Source organism: Sinohyriopsis cumingii, chromosome 8 (assembly GCF_028554795.1).
Source record: "Sinohyriopsis cumingii isolate HCF-2022 chromosome 8, ASM2855479v2, whole genome shotgun sequence".
Classification (NCBI taxonomy): domain Eukaryota; kingdom Metazoa; phylum Mollusca; class Bivalvia; order Unionida; family Unionidae; genus Sinohyriopsis; species Sinohyriopsis cumingii.
In genome coordinates, this window is record NC_142968.1 from 109,027,033 (window position 1) to 109,041,502 (window position 14,470).

General features: G+C 36.2%; 1 protein-coding gene across 4 annotated transcripts in view; it reads left to right on the forward strand.

Moving 5' to 3' along the window:
- The window catches only part of LOC149794356 (uncharacterized), a 59,928-nt gene that overhangs the window by 28,513 nt on the left and 16,945 nt on the right, over positions 1-14,470 (forward strand). For all 4 annotated transcript variants that reach the window (XM_089968511.1, XM_089968509.1, XM_089968510.1 and 1 more), the window contains 3 exons: positions 4,580-4,751; positions 10,117-10,270; positions 13,413-13,477. In XM_089968511.1, the coding sequence (XP_089824637.1) occupies positions 4,580-4,751; positions 10,117-10,270; positions 13,413-13,477 (391 nt within the window). The remainder of the gene's footprint in view (positions 1-4,579; positions 4,752-10,116; positions 10,271-13,412; positions 13,478-14,470) is intronic.

Below are 14,470 nucleotides of genomic sequence, written 5' to 3' on the forward strand. Positions count from 1 at the left end.
AATAATTGAACGAATAATTAATATTGATTAAATGCATTGGCGTGTCAATGAATTATTAAATAAGTAGTAACTAATATAAATCAATAAATAATAACATCAATACATATATTCAGGCAACATTCTTCCATTTAGCACTAGAAAGTTGTATGTTTTATAATTATTTGTGGATTGGTTTATTAAGAATCTTAAAAATAAAACCAATGAGAAGGCGAGAAAAGTTTTACATTAAACGCCTCAATCATTTCGTTTTCGTAACGTTTGAAGATGATCCTTGATGAAATTGGCACTTTGGTAAAATCGACATAAAGTCATTCATTATACAAAAATCTACGGATATGAGAGCAAACCCAGATTCTGAAATCAAAGTTTACTTGCTTGAAATATTTATGTATTGTTAGTTGAATATATTGATTTTGTTTTCAATGTTTATTTATATCAAACTTAGATCACACAGTCTGGCTTTGTAGTCTTGTTATCTAAATCAAAGTACCTCTTTACCTTTAAAGAAAATAGTTCTGGAGAATCTTTGCAACTCTTGCAATAACAACGACGTGTGAAAAAAGAAGACGTATTTGCCAAATTTCTTGCTTCAACATTATGAACTTAGTATGTTGTAACGGCCAAAATTGGGCACAATAAAGTGAATATTTTGACATGGATGAGTCATGTGTTTCATCGCCATCTTGTTCTGCGTAGAAATATATTGGTTAAATTTAGTGACCTGTCGGAAAAGGTATGCTTACAAAAATAAACTTCATTTCAGCATGTAAACAGACAGGAACTGCTTATTTCAGGCATGTACAACTTTCTCCAGGGCGCGGGCAAGATAAGCGATTCTTAAAGCCACATCCATTGATGTATATATTACCGGATTAACTAGGTTATGAGCCGAATCTGGTCCGCGGGCCTAGTTAGCCCACTTCTGGCTTTCATGTTTTGCTCAGGCATCGTCTTCCGGATTAAAAGCTTTCACATAGTTTTAGAAAACATTTAAAACATTGCAATCCATCAACGTATGCGAGTGCAGAAAGATAGTAGAGATTATATTGTTTCAATTCAATTAAATTATTTAACACAAAACACAAAATAATGTATTCGAAGAACATTAGAGTATATTATGTTTTTGCGCATGATCAATAAATTTGACATGTATACAACATGTGCAAAATAGATGTTCATTTAAAATTTATTTAAAATTTTAGCAATGAAAAGGAGCCAGACTTCCTGAACAAATCTTAGAGTACATTTGAAAAGATGCATTTTATGGTGCTCGAGACCCCCTGGTTTATATCACTAAATGTCCTTTATGTTGTTATAGTAGTTTCAGTGACACATGCGGAAAATCTCGTTTCTACATGTACGAAGGAAGGGCATGGGTGTTTCACATGCACTTAATGATTCCTAGAGCAATATGGTTGATGCAGCCAGCCTCACTTTGTCACTTGAAATATCTCGGGTCTTTATACTTAATTTATTGTACGAAAAAGTCCCGAGGTGTTTCAAATACAGTTTGACAGCAAGAACTTAAAACACTACGCTACAATAATAATACAAGTAAAAATAATAATGATAACAATAAAAAATAGAAATTTATTTCTCTTTTGAGGACTATTTCATAACTTTCATTGTGAAAATTAGATAGCAGTTACTACTAACTGAATTTATTGACTTCAAGCGGTCTTTGTTGGTCTGAGGTAAAGTACAGTTATTGTGTCAATCTTTCATGATGTTTTGATAATTTTTACTTTCATGTACGACAGACCAATACTTACAACATTTGCCCTTATATCAAAACTCAATGGACACGGTGTATCGGCCACGCAACACTCTAATACCAACACCCCTTGTTGGTCGTTGAAAATGAAAGATAGTTTATGACGTGATGGCACTATTGCATCCAGAATATTGTAGATACACTGATTATTTCTCGTTGAAATTATAACTTTGTACATAAGAAATATTAGCGCCACACGACATGGACATTCTTTCGTAGAATCTAATTAGGATGTTTGACACGGATAAATATCGGCTTGCATAAATACGGTATGTAAGCCTACTTCAAAAATACAGCTCAAAACAACGAGGACACTAGCGAGAAACTTTGTCGAGTTTATTTTAAAACTAGACATATATCGTTGTAGTCAGTGCGATAGTTATCCCATAAATTTGTTTAACTCGATATTGTATATATCAGCAAGTGTAAATATTGGAGTAAATTAATATTTATTGGCTATATTTTCGGTAAAATCTTTTGAAGTTAAGTAGGTCCCCTTTATTTGGTGAAGATGTTTATTTAAATAAATACAGTGGGCAAAGAAAGCTTCAGATCTCTGTATTGTGACAGGATTTGTTAATTTACGAGTCGATCCAGTTCCTGGGCAAATGATTTTCGTTAGCAACAAGGTGACCTAATTAATTTTTCCATGTATATTCTTTTGTCTGTTTGAAGAAAAGGAAAAGCCATGTGGATCATCTGACGGGTCATCTGTCATATTTTCAGCTATGTGAATACTGATTACTAAACTATTCTTCATTGTTAGGTGTTGTGTGCTTTATGTTAAAAAAAGATAATCGGTGCACATTTATCAACACTTGCATTATATATTAGATAATCAATGACGCTTTTCAAAACCACGTCTCTTTCAATTTAGAAAGATTTGTTTTACAATAGATTAAATTATCATAAGACTTTACAATTGTGTTGTGTTCATGTGATACCGTCGATATTGTTTGAAAAGTATGTAGGTGGAAACTTGATCGAAAATATTGATTGGGATTGTCATTCCGTAGTTTCCCCTGCTTAAAGTGTGTGTGTGTGTGTGTGTGTGTGTGTGTGTGTGTGTGTGTGTGAGAGAGAGAGAGAGAGTATATCTTTTCTGTTAGACATTTATATCCTGCGAATGTAACAGGTTTAAATAGTTCATACCTTTACATTTATTTATTTCCATTCCAAAAATAATCAGTGTAATGAAAATCCTTTGAGATCTGTATCCAATACACTTTCGTCCTGTCACACGAGAAAAAAAGATACTACTTTCATAACAAATAATTCTGAAAATAATCAATGAAGCATGTGTGATACGTCCTTTATATTTGTCATAAACATGGCTTCTTTGACTGGATGCACTGGTTGAAAGGTCACGTCCTCATCATAACTTCTAGTTATAAGAACATAATTTTTCATCTGCTATATTATTATTATTATTATTATTATTATTATTATTATTATTATTATTATTATTAAGTGTGTGTCTACTTGTTTATTATTTTTATGAGCAGTAGTAGCTGAGTTATACAAAAAGTAATTAAAACAATATTTCTTGTTAAGAACAATATATTTTTTATTAGAAGCAATGTCAGTAAAATAATTGCTACATAATAGATCAGGTTTATAATAAATACATTTTGGTGTTTATACTGTTGGATATTGAAGTATCGCCATAAGTATGCTAAAAATTACCAGCGTATTTCCTTTCTTCTTTATTTAATTTTATTTTATGGCAATCGTTGTCGGGGGTTGTGTGCTTTATCTGTAATTAGTCCATATACTTCTACAACCGTTTGCCTCATTGATTTTCAACAACTTTTCCATAAAACGAAGTTTTGTTCACCTTCCACAATCATTATAAGTTTCACTCGTTGAAACGTTTCCTCTGTTTCATTGACCAACCAGCTGAACACTGGCATCACTTTGACCGTGTTAGATTCAAACAAGTCTGAAAACTATGAAAACTACTTGGGTAGCTTTGAACAAAATGTGATGTGGTAAAAAAATAACAGCTGAATTTAAATAATGATTATCTGGAAGTGAGGATGGATGATTATTTCATAATGTATGCTTCCTAAATTTAGGTAATTCCTGGCAACCGCCCACCATCTGAAACGTTGGCAAATTTTGATGTTCTCTGCGTATGGTTTATGGGCATCTCCTTCTGTCTTAGGAAAGGACATTGATAGGCAAATAATAAATTTATTTCGGGAACTAGGTTATAAACTTGCACGCTGTCCCTTTGTTTTGTCAGACCCCAATATTCAATATTTTGAATGTTAAAATCTATAATTACGACCGTAACTACTAAAAACAGTATCCAGAATACTACTGCCGACAGTACTCAAACTGCCATCGGCAGTACAAAAACTACGAAACTATCAAAATAACAAGTGACAATATTCACAAAGAAATGAGCATCGCCACTATTACTACAACTACCACGGACAAAATCAAATGTTTAAAGTACTGTTTGACCACAGAATGATGGTTTCTGATTGTTATGTGGATGATCATACTTGTACATTTAAGTTCAGATTCAGTTCATTTGTCGTTGAGTTGACGTGTGAAACCTGAAAATATTTATTTTAAATCTTTAATAATTGATTCTTTTCGTTGTTACGATCATGTCGATTTGCAAGAAAGGAAAGGAAGTATGACTGATTATGAAATATTTGTAATGTTACACACCTCAATACATCCATTACGTATATCGCCATCCTCCTCGACCTCAGTTATGACCTATTTTTCCTATTTTTTTGTGTCTAATAGTAGGCTAATCCGATTATATTCATCCATATTTATTTTCAGTAACCTTTATCCAAGTTCTCATTGGCAATCGGAGGCACAGAGTCGATACGTACCTTCATCGTCGGAAAAGAAAGATAATGATAAACAAAAATTTGTGATTACCTCTCTTGATACAAGGGCACATAATCCTCAGTCAAAGCGAATATTTCATATCAAACGGATAAACCACGCGGTAAGTTACATCTGTACTACCGTTTTATTTATTTATTTATTTATTTATTTATTTATCTATCTATCTATTTATTTATTTATTTGGTTTGCTATATATTGATTAGATTTAGCAACTTAGAGAAAACTACCTCTGTGACGGCACATTCAAAGATTCAACGTTAAATGACCGTCAGTGAAATTCATTATCTGTGCTTATACATGTAAAATAATCATTGAAAACTTGAGCTCATAAAGTCACTTAATCCATATTTAAACATGTATCATTTACGTCGCTATTTATGCACTTACTTTTGTTTCACTCCACTTTTAGTCGAAACGGTTTTAATTGATTTATAACTGAAGGCAACAAAGAATATCAAAGCAAACTACGTATACATCATACACAGCATTCCAACTCACAAGGATCCATGCGAATAAATCATCGATTGTTAAACAGAATGAAAGAGGAAAAGGTTATTTAACTCTCTGACAAGCCTACAGTGTGCTACAAGTTTTCACCACTCCACAAACATAAAGGTTTACCATCAAACCTACGTGTTCTTCTACACCGTAACGCATCAAACATTTCATATTATTTTAAATCCTCATTTGAAAAGTGTCTCTATCTGAATTTTTTCGTAGCAAAAACCACAATCAGCACGTTTGCTTTAGTTACGAGAGATGCCCGACTTTGAAAAGATGCATCGTCAACATTTGCGTTAGCCAAGGTTCCGATCTAGACCTTGGCGGATCGAACAGATATTTCAGTGTTGGGTCCTTACGATATATGTTGGGGTTGATGTTGTCTCCCTTAGTATGTAGTGACAACTAACCAATAGCGTGTATCAACGGTGTACACTACTAAGATCATAGAAAGTTCCAGCTGCAAAGAGCTCTTCGAGATTACTAACAAACTAATGTCAAGGAACAAATCTACACCACTTCCAACTACCTTCTCTCCAGTCGACCTTCCGGACATGTTTGCAAATTTCTTCCGTGACAAAGTACAAACCATTAGAGATAAACTTGACACCACAATTTCAATTGACTCGTCGTCACCATACAGTTGGGATACAGAATTTGAGCGGCAACCTTTAGCAGCATTTGAAGCTGTCTCAATGGATTTCGTACGTACAATCGTGATGAAGAGTGCACAAAAGTCATGTGAATTTGATCCAATTCCAAATCACTGCTTCTTGAGTGCTTAGATCCAGTATTGCCTTCACTAACTGATGTTTGTAATACCTATCTCTCTCATCCGGGGAATTTCCATCATTTTTCAAAACTGCCATTGTAAAGCCTCTGCTGAAGAAACCAACACTAGACCATAACGATTTAAAGAACACCGCCCAGTTTCTAATCTCCCATTCATATCAAAAATCTTAGAAAAGGTTGTTCTATCCCAGCTTGTATCTCAACTAAATTCAAACAGTCTTTTCAGCAATATACAATCTGCATATCGCCCTTGCCACAGTACTGAAACTACTCTTCTAAAAGTAGTTAATGACATTCTCTCTGCGTTGGATAGCAGAAAGATTACAGTCCTCACCCTCCTTGATTTATCTGCAGCATTTGACACAATAGACCATGATATATTACTTCACAGTCTCCAGCATGTAATTGACATTCATGATACAACCTTGCTGTGGTTCAAGTCCTACTTGGTTAACAGGATACACATTGTATCTGCAAATAGAATACACTCCAGCCTAGTTGATCTATGTTGTGGTGTTCTTGGACCTGTTCTCTTCATTCTGTACACTCAGTCGCTCTCGGGTGTCATAGATCATCATCCAGTGTCTCACCAATTGTACGCTGATGACACCCAAATATACAAACCTAGCCACCCAATTGAAGTTGATGCTACCATCCAAGGTTTAGAGAGATGCATTTCTGGTGTGAAATCATGGATGACATGTAACAAGCTGCAGATAAATGATGATAAAACTGAGGCCATTCTGATCACAACACAAAGACTTTCTCATTCACATCCTTTACCTCAAATAATAAATATCAGCAATACCAACATTAAATTCACACAATCAGTACGAAACCTAGGTGTTACTCTGGACAGTACTCTCACATTGCACCAACATGTCATGAACATATGCAAGGCTGCATATCTTGATCTGAGACGTATCAGCTCAATTCGCAAATATCTTTCAGTTGGTGCCAGTAAAACACTTGTATGTTCATTAGTACTTTCAAGACTGGACTATTGTAACTTAATTCTGTCTGGTTCATCTCAATATCTGCTCTAGAAACTTCAAAACGTTCAAAACACAGCTGCTCGGATCATAATTAGAGTACCACGATCAGAGCACACCTCCCCGTTGCTCTGTACCCTACACTGGCTATCCATTCGATCCAGAATCAAACACAAAATTTGTTCTCTGTGCTACATTTCACTGTCGGACTCTAGTCCAACATACCTATCCGACCTCACCCATGTGTACACACCAGCAAGATACTTACGCTCCTTTTCTGACAATCGTATACTCATTATTCCTACTATGAAAACAAAGTCATATGGACAGTGTTCTTTTGCATACTAGGGCCCAGCAACGTGGAATGAATTGCCCACTGAACTTAGACACAAAGACACAGTGATCCCATTCAAGAGTGCTCTCAAAACTCACTTATTTCGACTGCAAGAACAAACTTAAATAATGTTTCCTACCTTAAATATTCTCAGCATGTTTTTTAATGTTTTCTAATTTCAGGTTGTTTGTTTTTGTAATCATATCATTATGTTTTTTTTATATCATATATGTGTTGTCTAATGTTGTAAAGCGCTTAAAGCTTTTAAAGATAAGGCCCTATACAAAGTCCTCATTATTATTATTATTATTATTATTTATTATTATTATTATTATTATTATTATTATTATTATTATTATTATTATTATTATTATTATTGTACGTAGGCCGAAAATGGTGGAGGCAGTTGACTTCAAAAGGATACTTTGTATATTTAACATCGAAAGTATGACTAAGTACCAGATAGAAGCTATTACAAGTGTATTGGATGGAAAGGATGTATTTGTACAAACAGGGACCGGCAGTGGAAAATTGCTTCTTTATAAGTCCATTCCAGTTGTGTACTCGCAATGTCTCGATCACATGGGAACAGTGTTAAGATTTTAACAACTTGATTTTGATTGGATGCGGTGGCTTGCCGTCACATCCAGTGAAAGTCGCAGACTCGAAGCACTGAACTATCTGTTCGATTCGCCAAGATAGCGTTAACACATTCGCTAGCGAAGATGCATAGGTGGCGCTCTATAGTTTCGTATTTTGCATAGGGAGGGTTAGGATTTTAAAGAGAAAAAAATTCCCCGGCTTTCCTCACTGGTTATACTGGCTATTTAAAAAAACACATTGTATATCTTAGGTATAATTCAAAGAACCTTTAATTCCCTTTATTTTGGTGTATGATTGATGGGTGTACTATGGGTTATAGAGTATATAGCTTGGCCTTACTTCAAATATGCATCTTTCAAAAATGTGCTAGCTCTACTTGGTCATTTTCACTTCCTGAACTTAAGAGGTAAATTGTATAAAAAAGAGCTGATAACTTTTTTACATTTTATATATTTGGTAATTCATTCATTACACTTTCAGAAGCTGGTATTGTCTAGTCTGGCAAAATTCACTTTCCCTATTTTAATAGCTGCTATGTATAGTGTACTTTAGACTAATTCAGGCTGATTTTTTAACACAAGGGAGCAGTCATTTTAGTTAGCAATGTGTTTAAATCATGTAAAATTTCCAAAAGTACAATATCCAAAGAAATATCATCCACGTTACATTAATGAAGCATAGAGGTATGCCAACATTCTCTCCATTGTGCATGTTTTAAATGTGAACTACTTCACTTTACATACGTCACTCTCTCAAAAGTACATATTAACTGGTGAGCGCCCCCCATATTCAGTAACTACGTATTATTTACTTCAGGATCAGCGACGTCATTAACCAAGCATTCGTTTGAAAAGACTCAACGTCATCAGCTACGCATTATTTCCTTCAAGATCAGCTAAATCATAAATAACCACCACATTTTGACGAGGAAAACAGTGACAGATTTAAACCATGCAAATCTTTTAGAAAGGAAAACAAATGTATTTTATTTTTAGAGTCTAATTACTTCGTTTATATATTTAATATCTTGGTCAAAAGGTCAGGTCAACATGCATAGCACATCTCTCGTCAAAGGAATGTCCAAGATGCATAGCCTATCTCCGAAGGGATGGGTCAACATGCATAGCTTATTTCCCGTCAACAGAAGCGTCGATATGCATAGCCTATTTCCGGTGAAAAGATGCACAGCCCGTTTCCCGTCAAACGATGGTCCAAGATGCATAGCCTATCTCTCGTTTCCAGAGAACTGGCTAAGACGCATAGCATATCTCCCGTCAAAGAATGGGTCAACATGGATAGCCCATATCCCATTGTCAAAGAATCGGTCAACATGCATAGCCTCCCCCCCCCCCTTTGTCAAAGGATAGGTAAACACTCATTACTTGTCTCGCGTCAAAGGATGGGTCAACATGCATAGCCTATCTCCCGTTGTCAAAGACTGGGTCAACACGCATAGCCTCTCTCCCGTTGTCAAAGGATGGGACAATCTATCTCCCGTGCGCGCTTATAATACATCATTGATGAAGTAAACATTCATATTTATAAGAAACATGTACAACAACATTGCAATTTTAGATTGGATGACATAATTTGTGGGATATATTTATGCACCTACAATCGAAAACCAAGGAGCAGCAACTTTTCAGTGGTTAGTGTGCCGGGCTCGCGACATAAATGGTGCAGGTCCGAATCCTGCCATTGAGTCAGCCTGGGTTGGCTTCCGTGGGGTTGGTTTTAGTAGTTTATCCTTTGTCAAGACACTTTACTCTAATTGCCTCAGCGCTAAATAACTTACTTGTGTTGCTGTGCTGTATAACATAAAAACAAACCCAACTAATAGACTTGTATGTTAATTATTCTGATGAAAATACGGCATTATGATAACGATAATAATGATAATACATCAATTACTGCTATTTCTTACACTACTTCTACTAATACCGCTGCTGCTACTGCTTATTATTATTATTATTATTATTAGTATTATTATTATTATTAGTATTATTATTATACAGAGGATTATGAAGAAATACAGAAGAACTTCAAGCACCCGAAACAGGTTAATCCGAATTATCGGTTTATCCAAACCATTTGTCCTCCAATCCCAAGATCGTAAATTGGTTTTATAACCAAATACTTTAGTCCGAATTACAGTTTGTCCGATAAAGTTTTCTGTGTCCTCATAGGGGTTCAGATAAATAACGTTTGACTTTAATATACAATCTTTGCATCTTCTTTGATAGCCGGTTTGTCAGGTACTAACATGGCCCTTGGATGCCCAGCAGAGTGGAGAGGATATCAAGACCGTCTACAACACATCCTATCCGATTAAAGTCCGCAAAGAACCACGGCGTCTTATACTGAGACATTCCCTGGAGAAGCGGGCAGAAGGAATAGGTATGTATAAGAGAGAGAGAGAGAGAGAGAGAGAGAGAGAGAGAGAGGGGTGGGGTATTTGTATACAATGTATAAGTAGACTTGCTTCAGAATGTATACCGTGCAATAACACTGGTCAACAGTGAAATCATTACTGACTTGAAAAGGCCCTAATCTGTAGTATTTTGGTGTGCCGAACACGAATATAACCGTGAAAAATTTGTATTGGCTCTCGTTTTGAAGATATTCATATACCTCATTTTCTATGTTTCACTGTGTAAATTTCTCCAGTAGGACTGCAGCAACATCCGGAATAATGATGTAACATTGCATAATACCATCATGCTCACATCATCCACAGTTGATTGCATCATTTTCTGATGTAATGCAATACTAATGCCATGCGGCTGCTGAAGTAAGTTGACGTCAGCAGTGTACTATACATGTGTAGGCCTATTATACTAATGCCAGGCGGCTGCTGAAGCTGACGTAAGCAGTGTACTATATAAAGCCCAATCAGATAGGTTCAGCATTTAAAATATTTTAGACGTTGTGCGAGACAGTTCAAGCTACTGTTACATAAAACTTATTATTTTATCCATTTACGTACAATAAAGAACAGTAATGCCTCGAAAGTGTGTTAATACCGCGGACAATTTTTGCTATATTTGTGGGGAAGTGACATTTGCCAACCAGAAGAAAAGTATCAATTCTCAAGTGAAGAAGGCATATCATCTTTACTTCGGATGCAAGGTTGGTGACCAACACAAGCCTTGGGCTCCGCATATATGCTGTGCTACATGTACAACACAGCTTTCACAGTGGTTGAATTGCAAAAGGTCATCAATGCCGTTTGCAGTCCCAATGGTGTGGAGAGAGCCAAGCAACCACCTAAATGACTGTTACTTCTGCTTGGTTCCTCCTCTTTCCGGCGGAATAACGAAGCGAAAGAAGTCGAGAATAGTTAACCCAAACATTCCGTCTGCATTGAGACCAGTTCCACATGGTGAGGGACTTCCTATTCCAGAACTTCCAGCAGAATATTCTCTTGATTCATCTGACGAAGACAAAGGTGAGTCGACCTGTTCTTCTCCTGGTCCATCAGCATGCAGTGATCCAGATTTTCACTGTGGTGCATCATCAACCCCACACAGAATAACACAGGAAGAACTAAATGACCTGATTCGTGATTTGGACTTATCAAAGAACAAGGCAGAATTGCTAGGATCAAGACTCCAACAATGGAATCTTCTAGAAGAAGATGTCACAATTACTGCATATCAAAAGCGCCACCAGCAATTGGAGCCTTTCTTCAGAAAGGAAAGTAATCTGATATTCTGTTCCGATATTGAGGGCCTCATGAATGCTTTAAAAATCACTCATGACCCACAAGAATGGAGACTATTTGTGGACTCTTCGAAACTGAGTCTCAAGGCTGTGCTTTTGCACAATGGAAACATTCTTCCATCTATTCCAGTAGCGTATGCTGTCCACATGAAAGAGACATACGATAACTTAAGGCAGCTACTGAATTCCATTGAGTATAACAAGTACAGCTGGCACCTCTGTGGTGATTTGAAGGTAGTTGCCCTTATAATGGGACTGCAGCAAGGATATACAAAATACATGTGTTTCTTATGCGAGTGGGATAGCCGAGCAAGGGAAATGCACTACATGAGGAAGGAATGGACTCACAGGCAGAATGTAGCCATTGGAGAGAAGAATATCCAACACCCAGCTCTGGTTGAGGCTCAGAAAATCTTGCTACCACCCCTTCACATCAAACTAGGTTTGATGAAGAACTTCGTGAAAGCCATTGACCGGACTTTGCCAGCATTCCGATACCTGCATGAAAAATTCCCTCGACTCAGCGAAGCAAAGATTAAAGAGGGAGTTTTTGTGGGTCCTCAGATTCGAGAGCTTTTCAAAGATGACCGGTTCAACAACTTGCTGGAAGGTGACGCGAAACAAGCATGGAATGCTTTTCGCCTAGTTTCTACAAACTTCCTCGGAAATGTTAGGGCAGAAAACTATAAGGAACTAGTAGAAGACATGTTGATGAAGTATAAGAAACTTGGCTGCAATATGTCTCTAAAGATTCACTTCCTTCATTCCCATTTGGATTTCTTTCCTAGCAACTGTGGTATTGTTAGTGATGAACACGGCGAACGTTTTCATCAAGATATCGCAACAATGGAACAAAGATACCAGGGAAAATGGTCCACTACAATGCTGGCTGACTACTGCTGGACACTCCTCAGAGATGCTCCCGAACAGCTGTACAAGAGACAGGCGAAGAAATCTAAGATGTAGTCAATGACTTGATTTTTTATAGGTAGGCTATTACAGCTGACCTTTTACTATTGGAATGCATTTCGTTATGTAAACATTAATTTCTTGCAGATTACAAAAAAACTAGAGCCAATTTTGCAATTTGACTGTCATATTCGTGTTCAGCACATAAAAATTGATAAGAATTGACTAATTTTATTTCAGTAACATGACTTTTGTAAAAATTTGTTGTCCAGTGTAATATACTGTGGATAGGTATTTTTTTGTTGTTGTTGTTTTTAATTATAGGGCATGCTTTCATAATTAATTCACATCATTTCATTATGCGCCACCCTTTTACATCCTCCCCGACAAGATACGAAGGAAAAAACGGTTACATTCAAAATGAAGTGTTTCAGGAAGTTTGTGTCTCTTGAAAAAAAAAAGCGTAATGAATGTAGTATATAGGAAACAGTGCATGGAAGATACATTTAATTTTTATGGCCCAATGTATCTATCGTACCTTGCTTAACATTATTATTGAAAATAAGAATGATCATCTCTGTATGACAGCAAAATTTTCATTGTTCATATCAGTAATAGTACAAAGGAAGGTTTACCCATATAATGTGGGAAGACGCTTTAAAGGTAAGGTAGTTTTAATAAAACTTAATCCTAATTAATGCTGCTGCTCACATAAGTCCTCTTCAGTTTTCCACATCGTCGCCTCCCTTTTCTTCTTATTAATCGTCTCGACTACCGTTGCAGCTGTTACTTGTTTTAATGATTATGCACAAAATGAAATAATCAATCGTGTGCAAGTCTTTAGAATGAACATTAACATGTAAGTCTTAAGAATGAACATTAACAATCAATACAATTTCTCTTTCAGTTCCTATTAATCCGGCAGAGGGTTTTGATGTACGTAATGAAATGATGCTTCCTGTTTGTGATCCTGTAAGTACTATTCATTCAGGACAGTCTCTTCGCATTGTCTGTTTATCATATCCAATGATTTTCTTTCTTCTTACTATCACTTTACTTATCCAACACTGAATGCAAGGATGCATTCCATTACCTATATGCTCATTTTACTCTTTAAGAATGAGTGGAACTCACTCGACTCAGTAATATCACTTGTAGCCATGTATTCAAAATGTATTTGGATTCTTTGTAATTTTGAAACTTTGAGGAGTACCCATGTCTTATCTCCGTGACAATATGTACATTACATTAATTTCAATAGTTTTTAAAGCCATGGGATTGGGCAAAATGTTTTAACGTTTTTGTCGTATCTCAATCAATTAAAAGATAGTTTTGCAATTTCACCATCATACGATGACGGAAGTTTACATTTGGATGGGAGTCTCCTTTTCTGATTGGTCTACTCCATTTATTAACTGTAGGTGCACTTTTAGACCAGCCAGAGGTGGCATATATAAACTCCCTTCTTCGACTGATCTTTTCTGAGACGTTGCAGTTTTCACAGTGGCAATACAAGCCGATGAAATTATTCCATGTATGGCGGGAGGTATCAAAGAAAAGTATACTCGTTGGATGTAACTTTGAAAAATGTGAAAGCAATACTCTGTAATTGGGAATGATCTGCCGATACTTTTACGGAAGGGAAAAATGATGGCTACTGTCCGGCCTACTCCTTGGTAAATACAAGGCACATTGTCAAGTTCTTGTGTCTTTAATCGATTCTCTAGAAACGTTTTAAGTATTATCGTCATGACTTAAGATGCTGACAATTCGATGTGTTTAGCGTAAGAGTTATTGCCCTTTTTGACATGCTGCTGACTGAACCGTATGACCGAATCTCGTGAATGCAACCAATCTCACAGGTTTCAGTGGATCGGAACGAAACTTGGGAGAAATGTTATGATCATCATATGGAGATACACATTTCGACAGATCACAGTCCTCGTGCATTTTTTTAAATTAAAA